The 15,647-nt window shown below is 45.3% G+C and overlaps 1 protein-coding gene and 1 non-coding gene across 2 annotated transcripts in view; one reads left to right on the plus strand and one right to left on the minus strand.

Annotated features, from left to right (window-relative positions):
- Window positions 1-6,496, plus strand: part of LIMD1 (LIM domain containing 1) — a 30,184-nt gene extending 23,688 nt beyond the window's left edge. The window contains exons 5-8 of the mRNA XM_057431619.1: window positions 124-254; window positions 1,266-1,317; window positions 2,152-2,220; window positions 3,125-6,496. Of these exons, the coding sequence (XP_057287602.1) occupies window positions 124-254; window positions 1,266-1,317; window positions 2,152-2,220; window positions 3,125-3,262 (390 nt within the window). The 3' untranslated portion in view covers window positions 3,263-6,496. The remainder of the gene's footprint in view (window positions 1-123; window positions 255-1,265; window positions 1,318-2,151; window positions 2,221-3,124) is intronic.
- Window positions 6,497-10,189: 3,693 nt separating this feature from the next.
- On the minus strand, window positions 10,190-10,262 carry TRNAR-ACG (transfer RNA arginine (anticodon ACG)). The gene has a single exon. It is a non-coding gene; the product is annotated as a tRNA-Arg (tRNA).
- Window positions 10,263-15,647: the final 5,385 nt, after the last annotated feature.

Consider the following 15,647-nt stretch of genomic DNA (forward strand, 5'->3'; position numbering starts at 1 on the left):
GATGAGGTGCCTGAAAAGAGACACAGCCCTGCTGATGAACATGCAGCCTGGTATAAAGCTGTGTGTTTGTTATTTTCACCTTTACTGGCTGTTCACATGCATTTTTCCTGTTTCTTGTTGCAGATCCTGCAGGCTCTAGGGAAATCATATCATCCAGGCTGCTTCCGATGCGTGGTCTGTAATGAGTGTCTGGATGGTGTGCCATTCACTGTAGACTCTGAGAACAAAATCTACTGTGTCAGAGATTACCACAAGTAAGGACAAAATAGCAGAGATGCTCCTATCAACAAGCCTCTAATTCAGCTTTTCAGCTAGTTAGGAAGTGTGGATTAGTAAAATAGGGCCAGGTTAGAAGGTGCAAGTTTGAAGTTAGGGTTAGACCCTAGAAATTCCAGGTGTTTCTCTTCTTGTCCTGCCATTGACTCCTGTGTAACTCTGAGGAAGCTGTTTAGCCCCTGGGCTTCAGCTGCCCTTCTGCAAAGCAGACACAGTGAGGAACAGTGGTCAGGAGGTGTTCAGTGATGTCAGAAGTTAGTCTGCTCTAAAGTAAGACTGTGAATGCCTGTGGAAATCAACGTGAGTTACTTTTTGAGTAGCTGAAGGGCTGAGTTTGCATGTAAAGAATCACCACTGAACCCGCAAAGCAGCACTTTAATCCAGCTCCAAATTCAACAGCTGATAAATCCACTTAAAATCATTTGTCATTTAGGCAGTAAAACAAAAAGGCAGTGCTCTTTGCTGGTAGTTACTATATTAGAGCTGCATACATTTTGAGTGTCCTTCTGGTTTGCTTTGCTCAGTTTTCTTAAGTCTTGCCCAGGCAACTCCTGGAACTAGTCTGTGTTGGGCCAAGAGGAGAGTTGCGTCCATGTGCCACTGTTGTTCTGAAATGATATGCATTGCAATGTTATTTATTTATCATACGATGTTGTGTTCTGATGTGTTTCTCTGGGGATGGGTCCTGCTCGGTTTCTCCTCATTTTCTCTTCCAAATCTCGCAGTAGCAGCCAAGAATTTTACAGAGGGGTGGTTGTTTTTTCTGGCACTGAGTGTAAAAGATAAGGTCTCTTTTTGCCTGATTGAGCAACATGTGCCAAGCATTGCTTACAATGAATGCTAACATGAATTTATGATCTTGGGATGCAAAGCTTTCCTGTGGATAAGTTAGTTGCAGCTGCAGCTTTTTATCATATCGCTGACAACACACAGGCCTCTCTTTTTATGTTGATCCATAACTTGCCTTCAATTTCTCGTTGCTTTTCCAGAGTTTTAGCCCCAAAATGTGCAGCATGTGGACTTCCCATTCTGCCCTCCGAGGTGAGAGCCTTTTAATGCATGTCCCCTCAAGGGAGGAAGCATCATGTCTCAGGTCTTGTTCTCTTTCACACTTGACCCTGTGTCAAGGCAAATATACTTGTGGATGGGGAGAGATGATCGCTTCCCCCAAAGTGCAACCTTTTGACCCGAGCTATTATGCTGTTGTTGAGATGTGACCTTTCTTTTGCTCTTGCTGGGCCAGGCTGCTTTTTCCATCTCCTGCAGGATTATACTGCTGCTAGTTTTATGTCCAGGATACCCTTCCTTCATGTCAATAAATGCTGGTGGCACTCATGAATGACATGTGTGACCCCTCAGGGACCAACTCATTTTAATACTTTGAGGAGATGAATCTTGGGCAAAACTAATTGAAAATGCTGAGAAATGTGATATATTGAAATTACTAAATCAATATGCATAGATTCACAGGAAATTTGGGGTTAGGAGGGACCTTATAGCTCATCTCGTTCCAACCCCCTGCCACAGGCAGGGACACCTTCCACTAGATCAGGTTGCTCCATCCCCATCCAACCTGGCCTTGAACACTGCCAGGGATGGGGCATCCATAATGTGTGATTTGAGATAGATGCGACTGTTAAACAGAGAGAATTTTACATTTCTGGTGTTGCATTTTAGAGGATATCTACAGTCAGTCAGTGATGAAGCTTTACTGTAAAATTAACTGCAGGTGGCAGGATTTATTTGGGGTGTCTAACCAGCAGCCCACATTCATTTCCTCGACATTCCCATCGTTGCAGGAAGCAGTCAACAGAGTGCATGTGTCAGATCCTGCTGCAATCTTTTGTAATTACTCTTTCGCTTGAATGCTTGCAGGGGTCTGATGAGACCATTCGGGTTGTGTCCATGGACAAGGATTACCATGTGGAATGTTATCACTGCGAGGTAGGTCAGCAGCTTTTCAGGAAGTGAGCACTTAATAGTGATAACTACTTTTACTTTTAAGATAGAAATAAATCTGCTGCCTTCCAATGGCCATTCAAACCTTGCATTATGTGTCCTTCGTATCAGTGGCTGAGAAATGTCCCGTTGAGTACAGATGTTTTTGCAATTTCATTTGCTATCCATAAAGTTATGGGCAGCTTATTTGTTAATGAAGGAAATGTAGTGACTTAATAAGGTTTATTGCTGGCTTTCAGAAGCCTTGAGCTCCAGATCACATTAGTGTATCTGATTTCCAAGTCAGATTGTTCAAAAGTGCTAAAGTGATGAGTGATCCTGTGTGGTATAAGTTACCTTTAGTCTCCTGGGAAATGAATGTGTCATTGGGGCTGGAGAAAGGATATGGCTGCACAAAAAGTCCTAAGAGATGCCAGCTCTTAAACACCATTTGGTCTTTGTGCAGAGCTTGTCAGAGAGCCTTCATATTCTGCTGTGAATTAAAATAAAGAGATGTCTTCTTTCACTGTGCTCATAATGCAGTGAAAAGAGGCTGTGTCTCAGCAGGCTGGTTTCACATCACTACTGCTGCAATTAAGGTAATGTGAAGAGGTGAATCCTACCCCAGAGTGTAAAGAGACACGAGCATGTTTAAAATACATAGGGTTGCACCTCTCCACAAGATAAAGCTTATTCAATAAGGCTACTTAATACAAATGGGTACATGGCTGCCCCTCAAAATGCGTGTGTCAGATGCTTTCCTTCTCATGGCACATGTTGGACTTACTAAGAAGGAGCTGTTGGGTGGGTGTCTTCTGTCCTTGTCACAGAATCACATTCCTGGAAGCCAGACCCCAGCTGACACTGGGAGATGAACACATGCTCTCATAATTTGAGCTTCTCTTTGCAGGACTGTGGACTGGAACTGAACGACGAGGATGGGCATCGCTGTTACCCACTAGATGAACACTTGCTTTGTCACTCCTGTCATCTGAAACACATAGAGAACGGCACAATGCCAGCAGCTGCATACCAGCACCACTACTAGCCTGCACGGCTGACATCAGAAAGCCAGGACAGAAGATGGTTACATGATCTCCCTCTCCCCACCCTCAGTTGGTTTCCTGTGCATGTTTTTCACCAGTCAGTGATGTTCCTGTAAAAGGATATGAGAGATTTTAGCTGGATTCCCAGGGGTTTTATGCTTGTGAGTTCCAGCTGTATCAAACCAGGTCTACTTGACCAAGAATGTGGTGTGTTACCTAAACTGGTTTACTTCTACGTGCCTTTTTCTGCTGTCTGGAGATTCCTCTTAGCTCCTTGTGGAAGATTCTTCAGTGAAAGCACAATTTGCTGTCGTGCCTATGAACTCAAATGGTGCCATGCACAATTAAAAAGCCGGAGGCTGGCTTGTCTGTCTGCCTGCCTGCCTGATGGGGACATCGCATCGGTCTTACATTAAGAATTTCCTGAGAAGCACATTTCATCAGATTCCCTGAAGGACATCAACCTTTTAATACCAGATTTTAGACACTCTCTTTTTATTAATTCTTTAGGAAAAGACAAGAAAGGGGTCTGTGCAAAATGGATCACTCAGACCTTTCAGTTAATTCCCAGGTATCGAGCCTGGCTGTAAAAACACCAACTCTCCAAGCACGAATCAGGTGTGCTGGCTGGCAGCTGGAGGCCAACATCCCATTTCAAATAGAACAGAAGACTGGAGCAAGCTAGGCTGAGCTACCACGATGACTTGGGGTTCTGGGCTTGCATGTCAGCATGATACACAGGGGCCAGCCTACTGTGTCTGAGTGAAGAGTGGATCATGTTTGGAAAGGAAAGGTCGGGATGCTGAAAGTGTGGGCATGGGGGAAATCCATCTTCATTCCCATTTGCAGAGCAAATGCTCTCCCTACAGAGACACTTGCCTGAGTTTCCCAGTTGGTCCCCACAGCTCAGCCCCTGGGCTGGTCACTCATTTCCATGGTGTTTACCCAGCACAAAGCCATTTCATAATGGTGCTTATTTAGAGCTCGAGGTCCTTATGGAGGCTTTGTTTCACGGGGATTTAGAGCCCAGCTCCACAAGCTGTACTCAGATGAGTATGTTGGTATAAACAAATGTGCTCCCATGAATAACAACAGCTTATATGAGAGAGGGATTAGAGTTTGGCCCTTGCTCTCTAAAGCAGAAAGGCAAATCGTTTCTCTTTTTGACCCCTGCTCAAAGGAATGTGCTCCCCCAGTTTGTGTTACCTAGGTGATAGATGTGCCTGCAGGGCATGCTCTGTAGGTGCCAAAGCTGTGCAGCCCCTCATGTACAGGTACAAAGTTTTTCTTTGAGGAAAAGCTCTTAATTTAAAGCCTCAGGTTCATTTGGGGTTCTTAGTTACCCTTTCTAGCATATTGTGTTGAGTTAAATCGTCATCTGTCTATGCTAAAGATGTAAATTTGGTTCTGACTGGCAAGAAGATGACATTCTTGAAGATCTTTTTAGTGAAGAAACTACAATAAATTAGCTGAGCAGTGGCACTGGGACTACAAAAATGAGCCTGTGCTGAGAACCCACCATGGTTCAACCAGACCTCTTTATCAGTAGCATACACGTAGGTGCTTGAACATCACACCATGTAGTCAGACTGACTCCCTCGTATGCCCACCAGGAGCAGCTCAGGTGCTGGGTAGCCACAAGCTGCCTGACTCTGCTAATACACACCACGGGCCTTCAATGTGTGTGGTACAAAATGCTGTGCTAAGTATTAAATGGTAAAACAAATGGAGACCAGTGACCTGTTAGCACCCTCCAACACGTCTGTATGGCTTGCCTTGGCTGAAATGTGAACATCCCAAACTGCCCACGCCTCAGGAAGCTTTGGCATGGAGTTTGATGAGGCCAACAGGCTATGCAGCCTTCTGCCCCATCCAGCTGTAAGCACCTCTGCCTGCTGTTATTGCTGTTGGGGATGGCAGCACACATCTCGAGGTCAGTCCTGTGCTGGGAACTACCAGGAGCTCCAGCTTTGATGTAGCTTGGCTCTGCAGCCCATCAGTAAGAGACCGAGAGCTCAAGAGTGGAAACTTCTCCAGTGCAGTGTATGTGGCCCTGGGGCATATTTATCTTTGGAGAGTTGTACATGTGATTTAAGAGGGGGTAAAATTGACCCCAAATAAGGCCTTAAATTTAGATTCCAAATGCTGCGTAGTGAGGGATGGGAGCAGGTTTCAAGGTGTGACTGTGCTTTTAGGACTGTCAGAAGGGACTGAGGTGGGACATAACAGCTGGTAAATAACTTATTCCCAAGCACATGGGTCCTGTCCCTGAGCTTCCTTTGACAGCAAGGTATCAAAGTGGTTTCTGGAAGTGAGGTGGAAACAGCAGCCTTGGTCGCCCGTTACTGTCTGTGAGAGATCACCTATTCTGTGGCTCATGGTTTTGATAGCTCTTGGGTTTTAGAGCATTTCCTGCCTTTGTTTTGGAAAGATCTGAAAACACCAATGGGACTGATGCTTTCTTTTTAGCTGCAGTTTAAACTGTGGCCTCGCTCTTGCACAACCCCAAAATTGCAGGAAAGAAGGGAGGATGGAGATGAGCCATTTTCCTTCATGGAAAGCCTCAAGCAACCTGTTTGTGGTGAGCTGTCTGGAGGAGCCCCCTTTGATCACTGGGAAGCTGCACTCACACAGTGTCTCCTTACTCCTGCCAGCCATAGAATCACAGACTGGTTTGGGTTGGAAAGGACCTTAAGATCATCCAGTTCCAACCCCCTGCCATGGGCAAGGACACCCCACACTAGATCTTGGGTGACATCAAGGCCCTGGCCAACCTGGCCTTGATCCATCCTGTATCCTTCAGCGCTGGGGAAATGAGGGCTGCCCTACTTTCAGTTTTGAGGTCCTGTGTAAATTATTAAGTGCCAGTGCTCTCTTTTCCTGTGTTTACAGAGCTAGAAACAACAGTGTGAAGCTACTGAAAATGGAGCATGTGAGCTTGTGGGTTTGAAGCTGAAGCATCTACTGCATTGCCCTGAGTGTACTGACTTGCTCCGCTTTTATCTTTGTCAGTTAGAATTCATTTAAGCTCATTATTTCTCCAAGGCTGTGGGTATCTTGAGTCCCTGTTGATTGTCCCCAGCTTGTCTCTGGCTCTGCAGCTGCTTGACAGTGGGTCTGGGATGTGGGAATCATAGAATCAGACTGGTTTGTATTGGAAGGGACCTCAAGATCATCCAGTTCCAGCCCCCTGCCACGGGCAGGGACACCACACATTAGATCAGGTTGCTCCAAGCCCCGTCCAACCTGGCCTAGAACACTGCCAGGCATGGGGCAGCCACAGCTTGTCTGGGCTGCCAGTTCCAGTGCCCAAAGAAGGGGTAAACTTCCCTGTGTTCCCTGCACAGGGAAGGCTTCTCCTCCTGACCCCTCCACCAGGAATCAGTGGAGCTGCAAGCCCTTGCTGCCTGTCTTCAGGCAGGCAGGTGGCTCAAGCTGGAGCTGCTTGGCTTTGTCCCCTCTGCAGAGGAGCTGCAGGAAAGGTGTTCAGTTCTGCCTGTCTCCTGGCTCATACACATTGGGTTATGCATTGGGTTCCTATGAACCCTGCTGTCTATTTATTTAGGTGCTGAAGCATGCCGTGAAAAGTTAGTCCTGTTTCCTCCCCCAGAGTGCTTTTCTGGCTGGTTTTACGGCTTGGGACCCCTGAAAGTCCCATTGTGCTGGTAATGAGCAATTCACATGCAAATAGTTACTCAAGTGAATTCCCTGGAACTTGCTTTCAGGAACCAGAGCTTAATAGATTTTTTTTTCCCCATTCAGATCATGCTGTTAACACAAAACCTCATTTGAATAGTTTTTTTTTTTTTTGCATAAAAGCTGGTGAAAAGGCCTAGCTATAGACATTTGTGTGTGGTTTAAAACGTAAGAAACACGTGTTCTAGTGATTTAGGAAACTGGTATTAAACACAGGGAGCAGCAGTGTCAGGCAGGCTGTGAGGAGCATCTGATGAGGTTTGTGCCTCCTTCTGAGTTTTGCCTGGGGGCTTTTAAAATGTTTTCCCAGTCTTCCAGGGTTTAAATGATTTTATTTGTAGATCTTTTGACTACAAAGTGAATGGCTCCTTGGGCTGGAAATGGTGGAATTTAATCGGCATTGGGCCTTGAAAGGGGGAAAATGGACTTGGAAAGAGTGGGTATGGGTCTGGCTGGCTGTTCAAAAGACAGGGTTATCTTTGGCTGCGGAGAGGAAGAAGTGATTATCTTCCAGTGCTTTCTCCTTGCGCTGATGTTAGCAGGTATTTGACATCCCTGAATTTCCATGTTTGGGCCTGTCCATAAGTGCTGCTGGGACCTCCACCTCTGTCCTGTGAGTTGACAGCCCTGAGGGGAATCGCAGGCACATGCTTCCTGATGAATTCAGTCCTTATTTTGCTCTTCCCTGGAAATTTGACCACCTTCTTATTTCAGCAACAGCAAACCTGGGGCCTTGCTTAAAGGGAAACTGATACACGCTTTGACCTCCACATCGCCTGAGTATCATCATACGTACAGGGACTCTGTACTCTGCTGCTGTTGCTAAGAGAATCACAGGAAGAGCTCCATTTGCATTCAACTTCCAGTCCCACTGGAACCAGTAAGGCTGCACATGTACATGAAGATCTATGTGTGTGCATGGATCAGTACTGGATCAGGGGCAGAGTGGTGTTACTACAGATGAGGCATATCTGAGGATGAATCTGCGGCAGTGTAAGAGTGGCCTTGAAATGATCACTGGAATGGACTGCCAGCTTTTCTGTTTGATAAACAGTATGGTCTGCAGCTCTGAGGTGCACAGAGAAAGGATGTGAAGGACTTGCTTTTGGTTACCATATTCCTGGACATTTATTAGAGGGGGTTTTAAGGGGAAACACACTTCCATACACTGGTCTGGACCATTCTTCTCCCATGCCAGCCTTGGCTGCGTGCTCTGTGTTCACTTTTGGGGTGGTGTGTGCTGTTGTGTCTGTGCACATGGAAGTGAGAGCCCTGCCTTTCATACCTCTGTGCTCATGCCAAGTGCCTGTAGATGCATTTTGAGCAACTTTCTGTGTATGAGCATAAGGACAAGTTGACCCAGCCTGCATCACTGGGGAAACATCTCTGGAGTCAGTACCTGCGGGCAGGGAAGGCCTATGACCAGATCCACATCCCTTTTCCCCCGTCCTCTGAGGCCTGTGTGTCACTGGGAGAAGCTGGGAGGGTGTTTGTGTTTCTCATCACATAATGTTTGTGTGTTCATTCTTCTTTTCCATTCCTGCACCCTGCCGTGAGCCCAGACAGAGCCTGGACCTGCTCACCCACCCTTTTCCTAAGGAGAAGCGGAGCAATAAAACCCCTCACCCTGCTTTCTTCCAGGGCAGCCAGAAGCTCACATAGCCATATGCAAGTTGAGAGATGGGAAGAAACTAGCTCCATGTGAACATACACGGCATAGAGCCCCACGAAGGCTGACCACAGGGATGCCCTGTGGAGCATCCACAGGTGGAGGGATGGCCAGGCTGCAGTTCCCAGCCCTGGTGGCACCAACCCTTGTCTCCACGCAGCAGGTCTGCGGAGCACAGCCAGACCTGGGTATGCTCTCACAGGCTGTGGCTTTCTGTATCCGGGAAGCAAATCCAGAGCCTGGCTTAATGATTCTCAACGGTACTAATGATTTCATTTGTTTCCTTCAAAGCTCAGCTCCAGGAAAGAGTGTTTGAGGATTTGTGGTGGTGTAACTACCCTCAGCCACCTCTGAACACAGCCCTCTTCTCTGCTGTTACATATTTATAAAGGAATGAAGGCCGGCAGCGGGAGCTGTTGTGATTTTGGTGATTAAAGGCAATACGGTAAAACAATGGTAAAACAATGCTCAGCGTCAAGTCTTACCTAGAATGATGATTGCCATTGCACAGAGTCCTCAGGGAGGGAGTTATGCTGTGGAATGATGGTTTCTCAGCCTCTGCCTTCCTCCTGTCCCCCCCTCATTGGTAGCTGGAGCAGGGACTGGTGGGAGAAACCTCCTCAGTGGGCATTTCCAGTCCTTCACAGGCCACTGGTCTTTGCTGCAGCCCCATTGGAGGCCATCCTGCTCCTGGATCCCGATGGGGAGACCTGGGTGTGAGGAGCTGGGGAGAGATGTGGCAGCAAGCTCCAGTCACAGCATGGGGGGGCTCCTTTGTGGCATTGGTGGGAATGGTTCCATAGGGGATTTTGGGGAGAGAGTTCCTGTGGCTCTGGGAGGTAGGTGGCCACGTGGTGCCCCATGGTCTTCACTGCTACCAGTGACTGTGACACCTTATAGAATCATAGAATCCCAGACTGGTTTGCACTGGAAAGGACCTTAAGATCATCCAGTTCCAACCCCATGCCTGAAGATGGGATGCTTGAGTGCTGATGGTCGAGCAGCACCAAGGAGCATGGAGCTATCGGCTAAAATGAAGCAAATATACATGAGTGAAGTATACTTCAGGCTTCCCCCTCCTCAAGGCAAACTTCCCAAAACAAGGGGATCCTAAGGGTTGAAGGGACCTCTGGAGATCACCCAGTGCTACTTCACCTGCCAGGGCAGAGCCATCCAGAGTGTGTTACACAGGAACGTGTCCAGGCAGGCCTGGAATGTCTCCAGAGAGGGAATGATGCCCTGGGATGATACCCAGAGGGCTGGATCCAGTGGGAAACTGTCTAGAAGGCCTGCCCCATGCAGACCCCCAGATCTGGGGTGTCTCCGTAGGCCCATATGGACAGCAGCCCCTCCCACAGCAGCCTGTGTTAAGGGCTGCCACGGACACACACCTCTGTAACGCACATCCAACCCCGGGATGCTTTGTAGGGGTCTCCAGAGCACCCCAGATGTGCTGGGCACATAGGGAATGCCAGACTGGGTATATGCAGGAGGCGGGAGGCTGCCCAAAAGCGGAGGAGGTGCAGGCAGCACCTCAGGGATGGAGTGAAAGAAAAAGAGCAGCCGAGCCAGCCAGGAGTCGAACCTAGAATCTTCTGATCCGTAGTCAGACGCGTTATCCATTGCGCCACTGGCCCTGCTCCGATAGCACGGCAGCAGCGCAGCTCGGGTGTCGGTCTCGCTTCCCTCCGGGAGGCTGATGCGTGCGGGTGCTCGGTGTGCTGGGCGCGGTGCGCTGCCCTGAGCACCGCTGGGCTCACGGAGGAGGTGGTGGGGAGCCCCGGCTGCCGCCTGCTTCCTTCATAGGTGGTTGCTGTATACACCCGACCGCTGGTGCGAATGGAAAGCTTTGTGTGTGCAATGTTTCCTGCCCGCAGAAGGTTCTTTAGGTGTGCGTACCCATCAGTCTCTTACAGCACAGCTTTGTTTTGGTGCCAGTTGATGATTTTGAACTTGTGGGACTCTCCTGTGTAGTGCCTACTGTGACTGCCCAAATAAATCCTTGTAAGCTTCTGGTGTAATTTATTTTCCTATTAAAACAAGGGGTTTAGGGGAGAACGTAACCCTTTGGGCTTGTACATTTGCTTCCTGCCTTTTACACAAGTGAAAGAAGTTGCATAACCAAAGCAATGCAAAGTTAAATCTGAAGATGCTGGCTGGATGAACCTTGTGAAAAGATGACTCTGGTTGGAACTGGATGATCCAGAGGTTCATCTGTAACTATTCTGTGATTCTACGTAGCTCTTCCTGACTGTCTGAAGCCAACAGTGAAATGTCCTTGTGTGTCCTAAAGGCGTTCCCAGGCTTCTGACCTCTAAATATTAGCTTGAAAGTGTGTAATTGAGTTACTGATGCCATTTTCAGGCAGCAGGATCTGAAAGTGATTTTTAAGCCTGATTTAACTGTACTTAATACTCTGTTAAGTTTCATTTGACAGTCATGGTTTGTATTCAGAGAAAACATCTGTAGGTCTTCCTTAGAGATCTGTATAAACAGTTTGTCATAACACCATTATCTGTTTAGAAATCACTGGGCTTCTTTCCTTATTTTGATTAGGTAGCTAAGTGAGGGTATACAGACACTGAAGACGATTTGAGGAGTAAGATCCTCAGGGATGGTTGAAAGTCTTGCTTATTTGGCAGAAAGCTCTTTTTTTCCTCTTGTCACCTAAACAGTGTTTGCCTTTCTTTAAGCTGAACTTGCGATCTTTTTACCTGCAGAGAAGAAAAGGCAAGGTGTATGAGTTGTGTGACTTGCAATGCAGTCATTCCTACTGAGAGTCTCTTTAAGTAAAAGCACTTCTCTGCATACAGGCTGGTAAAGAATTGTCTCATTTAAAGTTTAATCATCACTAAAAGTAAGCTTTGATCTGTTTAGAACGAGGCTGTCTCAGATGTAGATAACGTGAGATTTTTTGCTTTATAAACCTGAAAACAGAATTGTTTTGCTTTCTGCAAAATGGGCTTTTCTTCCTGTTATTACAGTGAGCATCATAATGCCTATAGACTTTCTACCAAGCGTTTTAAGATACAGGACCGTGACTTGGGTGATGAGTCACCCTTACCAGTTGGCAAGGTCAAAGGAGAATGTTGTTCTGAGAGATCCAGGCTAGACTCCAGTGTGGGGGTTTAGTGGTGACAATGTTTTGGGGTTTTAACTGACTTCTCTTTCTCTCTATGAAAAGGTCAGATTCTGCAGCTCACCTCCTCTGGGTGGTCTGGTGGCCCTGTGTGGAGCTTCACTGCTTGTAGTACTCCGCAGGGTCCCATTCGGTACATTCAGTACCAGATCCTAGCTCTCAATGCAAACCTTGTGTTTTCCATGTTATCAAAAGTAGTGACTCAAGCCTTGACCAGTGTCATCACTGACGTTCAGGTGATACCAGTAAAAATACTGATGTCTGATGTCTAATGTCTGCACTGCTGTTGGCGCTAATTGTGTTACACCAGCAGTTACTGGGGAGAACTGCTAACCTAAAAACTGTTGCCCATAGATCTCATCTATGTCACTGCTATTCTTACTTAGCTGCTTCTTGTAGCCTCAGGAACAAGTTGTAGATTCAAGCAGCTATTACAGGTAGCAAGCTACTGGATGGTAGTAAAGCTACCAGTCCAATTCACTAGTAATTTTGAGAGAGGTCCAAAAGTAGAACTTGTCTTTGTCTTCTTTTGTTTCTTGTTCTCTAAACTGAGTTTGGATAATACTTCTAGAAACAGCAGTATGCATCCTTTTTTTCTTGCTGAACTAAGTGGCTTTCACAGTGAAGCTCAGGGATGTTGTCTGAGGAGGGCATTAACTTGTGCAGTAAATTATTTGTCATCTTAAGCAAAACCTAACTGGGAATAGCCATTATAAAGCTATGCCTTTAATCCATGCCTTTTTTTCTGGTATTTCCATTACTATTTTTCTTTAATACTGGCATTAATCCCTTTCTTCTCCCTACAACAACTACTGCTCCATGGGAGATGTTCCAGTTCCTTGAGCTGTTTCTGCTTGAGGAGTAATATTTATGGTAGATGTATAATTAGCACACCTGCTCGCCTAGAAAATCTGGAATCTCTGGGGTGTTGAAACCATCAGTGTGTTGGCACTGTTACTTAACATGCTGTTGGGACTCTGCTTATACTAATGTCTTTCCTGTTACCTTGCTGCAGACCACTTTGGTATCTTGAGTACAGCAAAGCCATTGCTGCACAGTACAGGGCGTGCTTTTGGCTTGCTTTATTATAGTATTTAGAGGTTGACATCGAAGAGATTCCTGCATTAAAGCAATGTTAAGTACTTATGGTGAAATAATCAATTACTGAAGTAAGGGTTTGGCTGTTGAGGCCTAGAAGGCTTAAGTGGTATTGAGTGAAGTGCTATCTTTAGTTGCCATTAGAGCACAGTGGGTCTTCTTTCATGCAGTACCTGAACATAGGAGTATTCTTGTCTGTAATATCAACCCAATTAAAATGTGGGATGCAATTCTGTATCACCTTCATGGTATACAACACTGCTTTGTAATCCAACTAACGAAGTGAAACTTCACAACAAATACACAAATAAAAAGTACCGCTATCTCACTTAACTGTAAATTAAGCTGACTTTACACTTGGTGTAAGCAAGCAGTGGTTGTTGCTTTTCTTCTCTTTTGCCTCTGTCTTGGGAATCACGCTTTTTTTTCTTTCTCACCTTTGTACTGTAGGAATTAAATCTATTGAGTAAGTTGCTTTACCTCTTGGCAGCAGTCCACACAATTCAGTTAGAGATGATTTCAAAATGAGATTCAAGTCACCTTCAGTAATATTTGAAACATGAATTTGGTGATTGCAGTTCTTTAATACCTTCCCTTTTCTAGAGTATCAGGAATTACATTATCAATGTCAAATATTTCCATTTATCACTCTCTTTGTTCTTTAGCAACACAGAGAAATAGGCCATGGTAATGGTGGTCAGGGAATTTTTGTATTTAAAATAAAAGTGAATGAGAGGAACTCAAACTCGGTGAAGACTTTATATGCTGTAAAGCTGTAACGGAAGCAAGATATTGCTGTTAAGAGTTCTTGGTGTTTTGGATGCTTACAGACAGCAGTGACGACGTAGCCAAGGAGCAGGAGGGTTCCAGTGTCAAATATGAAGGTTATACAAAAGCAGAATATAGCCTGGTGTATGAAAAGCAGTTTCAAAAGTAACTACAGACATTATGGGCTTCTGGAAAACACTGATATTGTTATTATTATTATTATTATACTAGCACTTGGACTTCCATCTTTTCCTTATTTCATTAGAAGAATAGACTTAGTCTGTGCTTTCTAGTCATTATGAGTAATCCTTCTTTCAGCACTTAATATCTCCTTCTCGGGTCAGTAAAATAAGCGTTTGTGTTATCTTTCTAAGCTTGTGAACAGCATACAGACTTGGTACTGAGGATGGTCTGTGGGAAAATGCCATTCTTGTATGCAGTGCTCCTCAGCTTCTTTCCTGAAAGAGAAGTGGGAGGCAATCATCTCAGTTACCATAGTCTTAATGGTTGAAAAGGTCATCTGAACAAGAATGAGACTACTAGGTAGGTTTGTATATCTGCATTTGGGCTGAAACCCCTTAGAGATCCCTCTGTTGGAATCACCATAAAGTTATTTCTCTTAACTTCACAGACAGCTGTTAGAGCTGCCAGTTTGGTCCCTTGAACTGAAACCAGGAATCACTTGACACTTTTGCCACCAAATCCGGTCTTGGAGCCAACTGTGGAAAGGAGGATTTTGATTGCAAAGCTTTCTTTCATGTGTTGTTGATGGTAAAATGTAGTTTAAGCAAAGTTAGAAATATACAAGCATTGTGTAAGTGGAGATAAAGGTGGTGATAAGCTTTTAAAAGGGCAGTCAATGGTAGTGGCAAGAAACAAAATACGGACTAGGGTTTGAGAGAGAGAAAAGCAGGGGGCTGGTCTACTGAAGCAGGGCATATGGCGCATTGGGAAACCAGGTATAATTTGCAGTGGCAGCCTTAATTCTCTCCTTTTTCTTAACTTATGGTGAGGATAACAGACTTCACGCTTATCAGGGAGAAATTATTACTCTGGAGTGTAGTAAATATAAAGTCTGTTTACATGACAAATATTCTGTACCTGTAAGCTTTTTCCCAGTTGTTTGAAACGGGCTTTAACTAATACGCAAGTAAGTCAGTGCTGAGGCTGTAGGACAGTCATGGCCATTTGCACTTTCTAATAAGAAGAGCAGCTTTTAAAACTACTGATCGTGGAATGCTCTGTATGGCCAGTGTAGGTGTCTGTGTTGTCTTCTCGATAGAGTATTCAAAAACTGAAGCTACTACTTTGGACGCTTCAACTTATTTGCTTAATGTAGATGAGGAAGAATGCGTAAGCATCTGTATTAAAGGCATAAGAGGTCTAATATGAAACTTTGCAGTGTCTTTTCCCCGTTTTCAGCTGGATTTTTCTGTATCAACTGACCTCCCAGAAAAAGCTGACTGTTCAGCTAAACCAGTGGAAGTTAAGTAGCTGCAGCTTGCTTTAGGTGGAAAAAATGCCTATTACTGTCTCCTGCCAACAAGCGGTAGGCTTCTGACTGCATCTTAAATAGTATAACCTGATTTTAGATTCTTTAACAAACGGGGGGCTTATGAATGTCCTTAAGCTTGTTCTATCTCTGTAAGCTTGTTCGCCATTCACTGTAAAATCAGTTCCCATTATCGGTATGAAACCCCCTTAGAGAGCCAGGGGTGCATATGTGCACTTCATCCAAAACAAACAGGCAAAGCAAAGTAGGAGCTTTAAGGCTTCAGTGTACAAAAAACTCCATGTTTGTATTTCGAACTCTGATGGCTTTAGTTTCAAGGATCCCTGCCCATAGCAGGGGGGTTGGAACTAGATGATCTTAAAGGTCCTTTCCAGCCCAAGCCATTCTGAGATAATGCATTTTATAAGTATTCATGAAAGATTAAGAAAGCTGATTTAGAAAGGATACATGGTGTGTTTCCCTTTTTAGGACACAGACTGATTTTTCTTTGAAGAAGTTAAATGA

The sequence above is a fragment of the Pezoporus wallicus genome, unplaced genomic scaffold (genome assembly GCF_028554395.1).
Source record: "Pezoporus wallicus isolate ANWC-B61680 ecotype Strahan unplaced genomic scaffold, APGP_CSIRO_Pwel_v1 scaffold_11491, whole genome shotgun sequence".
NCBI classification, from domain to species: Eukaryota; Metazoa; Chordata; class Aves; order Psittaciformes; family Psittacidae; genus Pezoporus; species Pezoporus wallicus.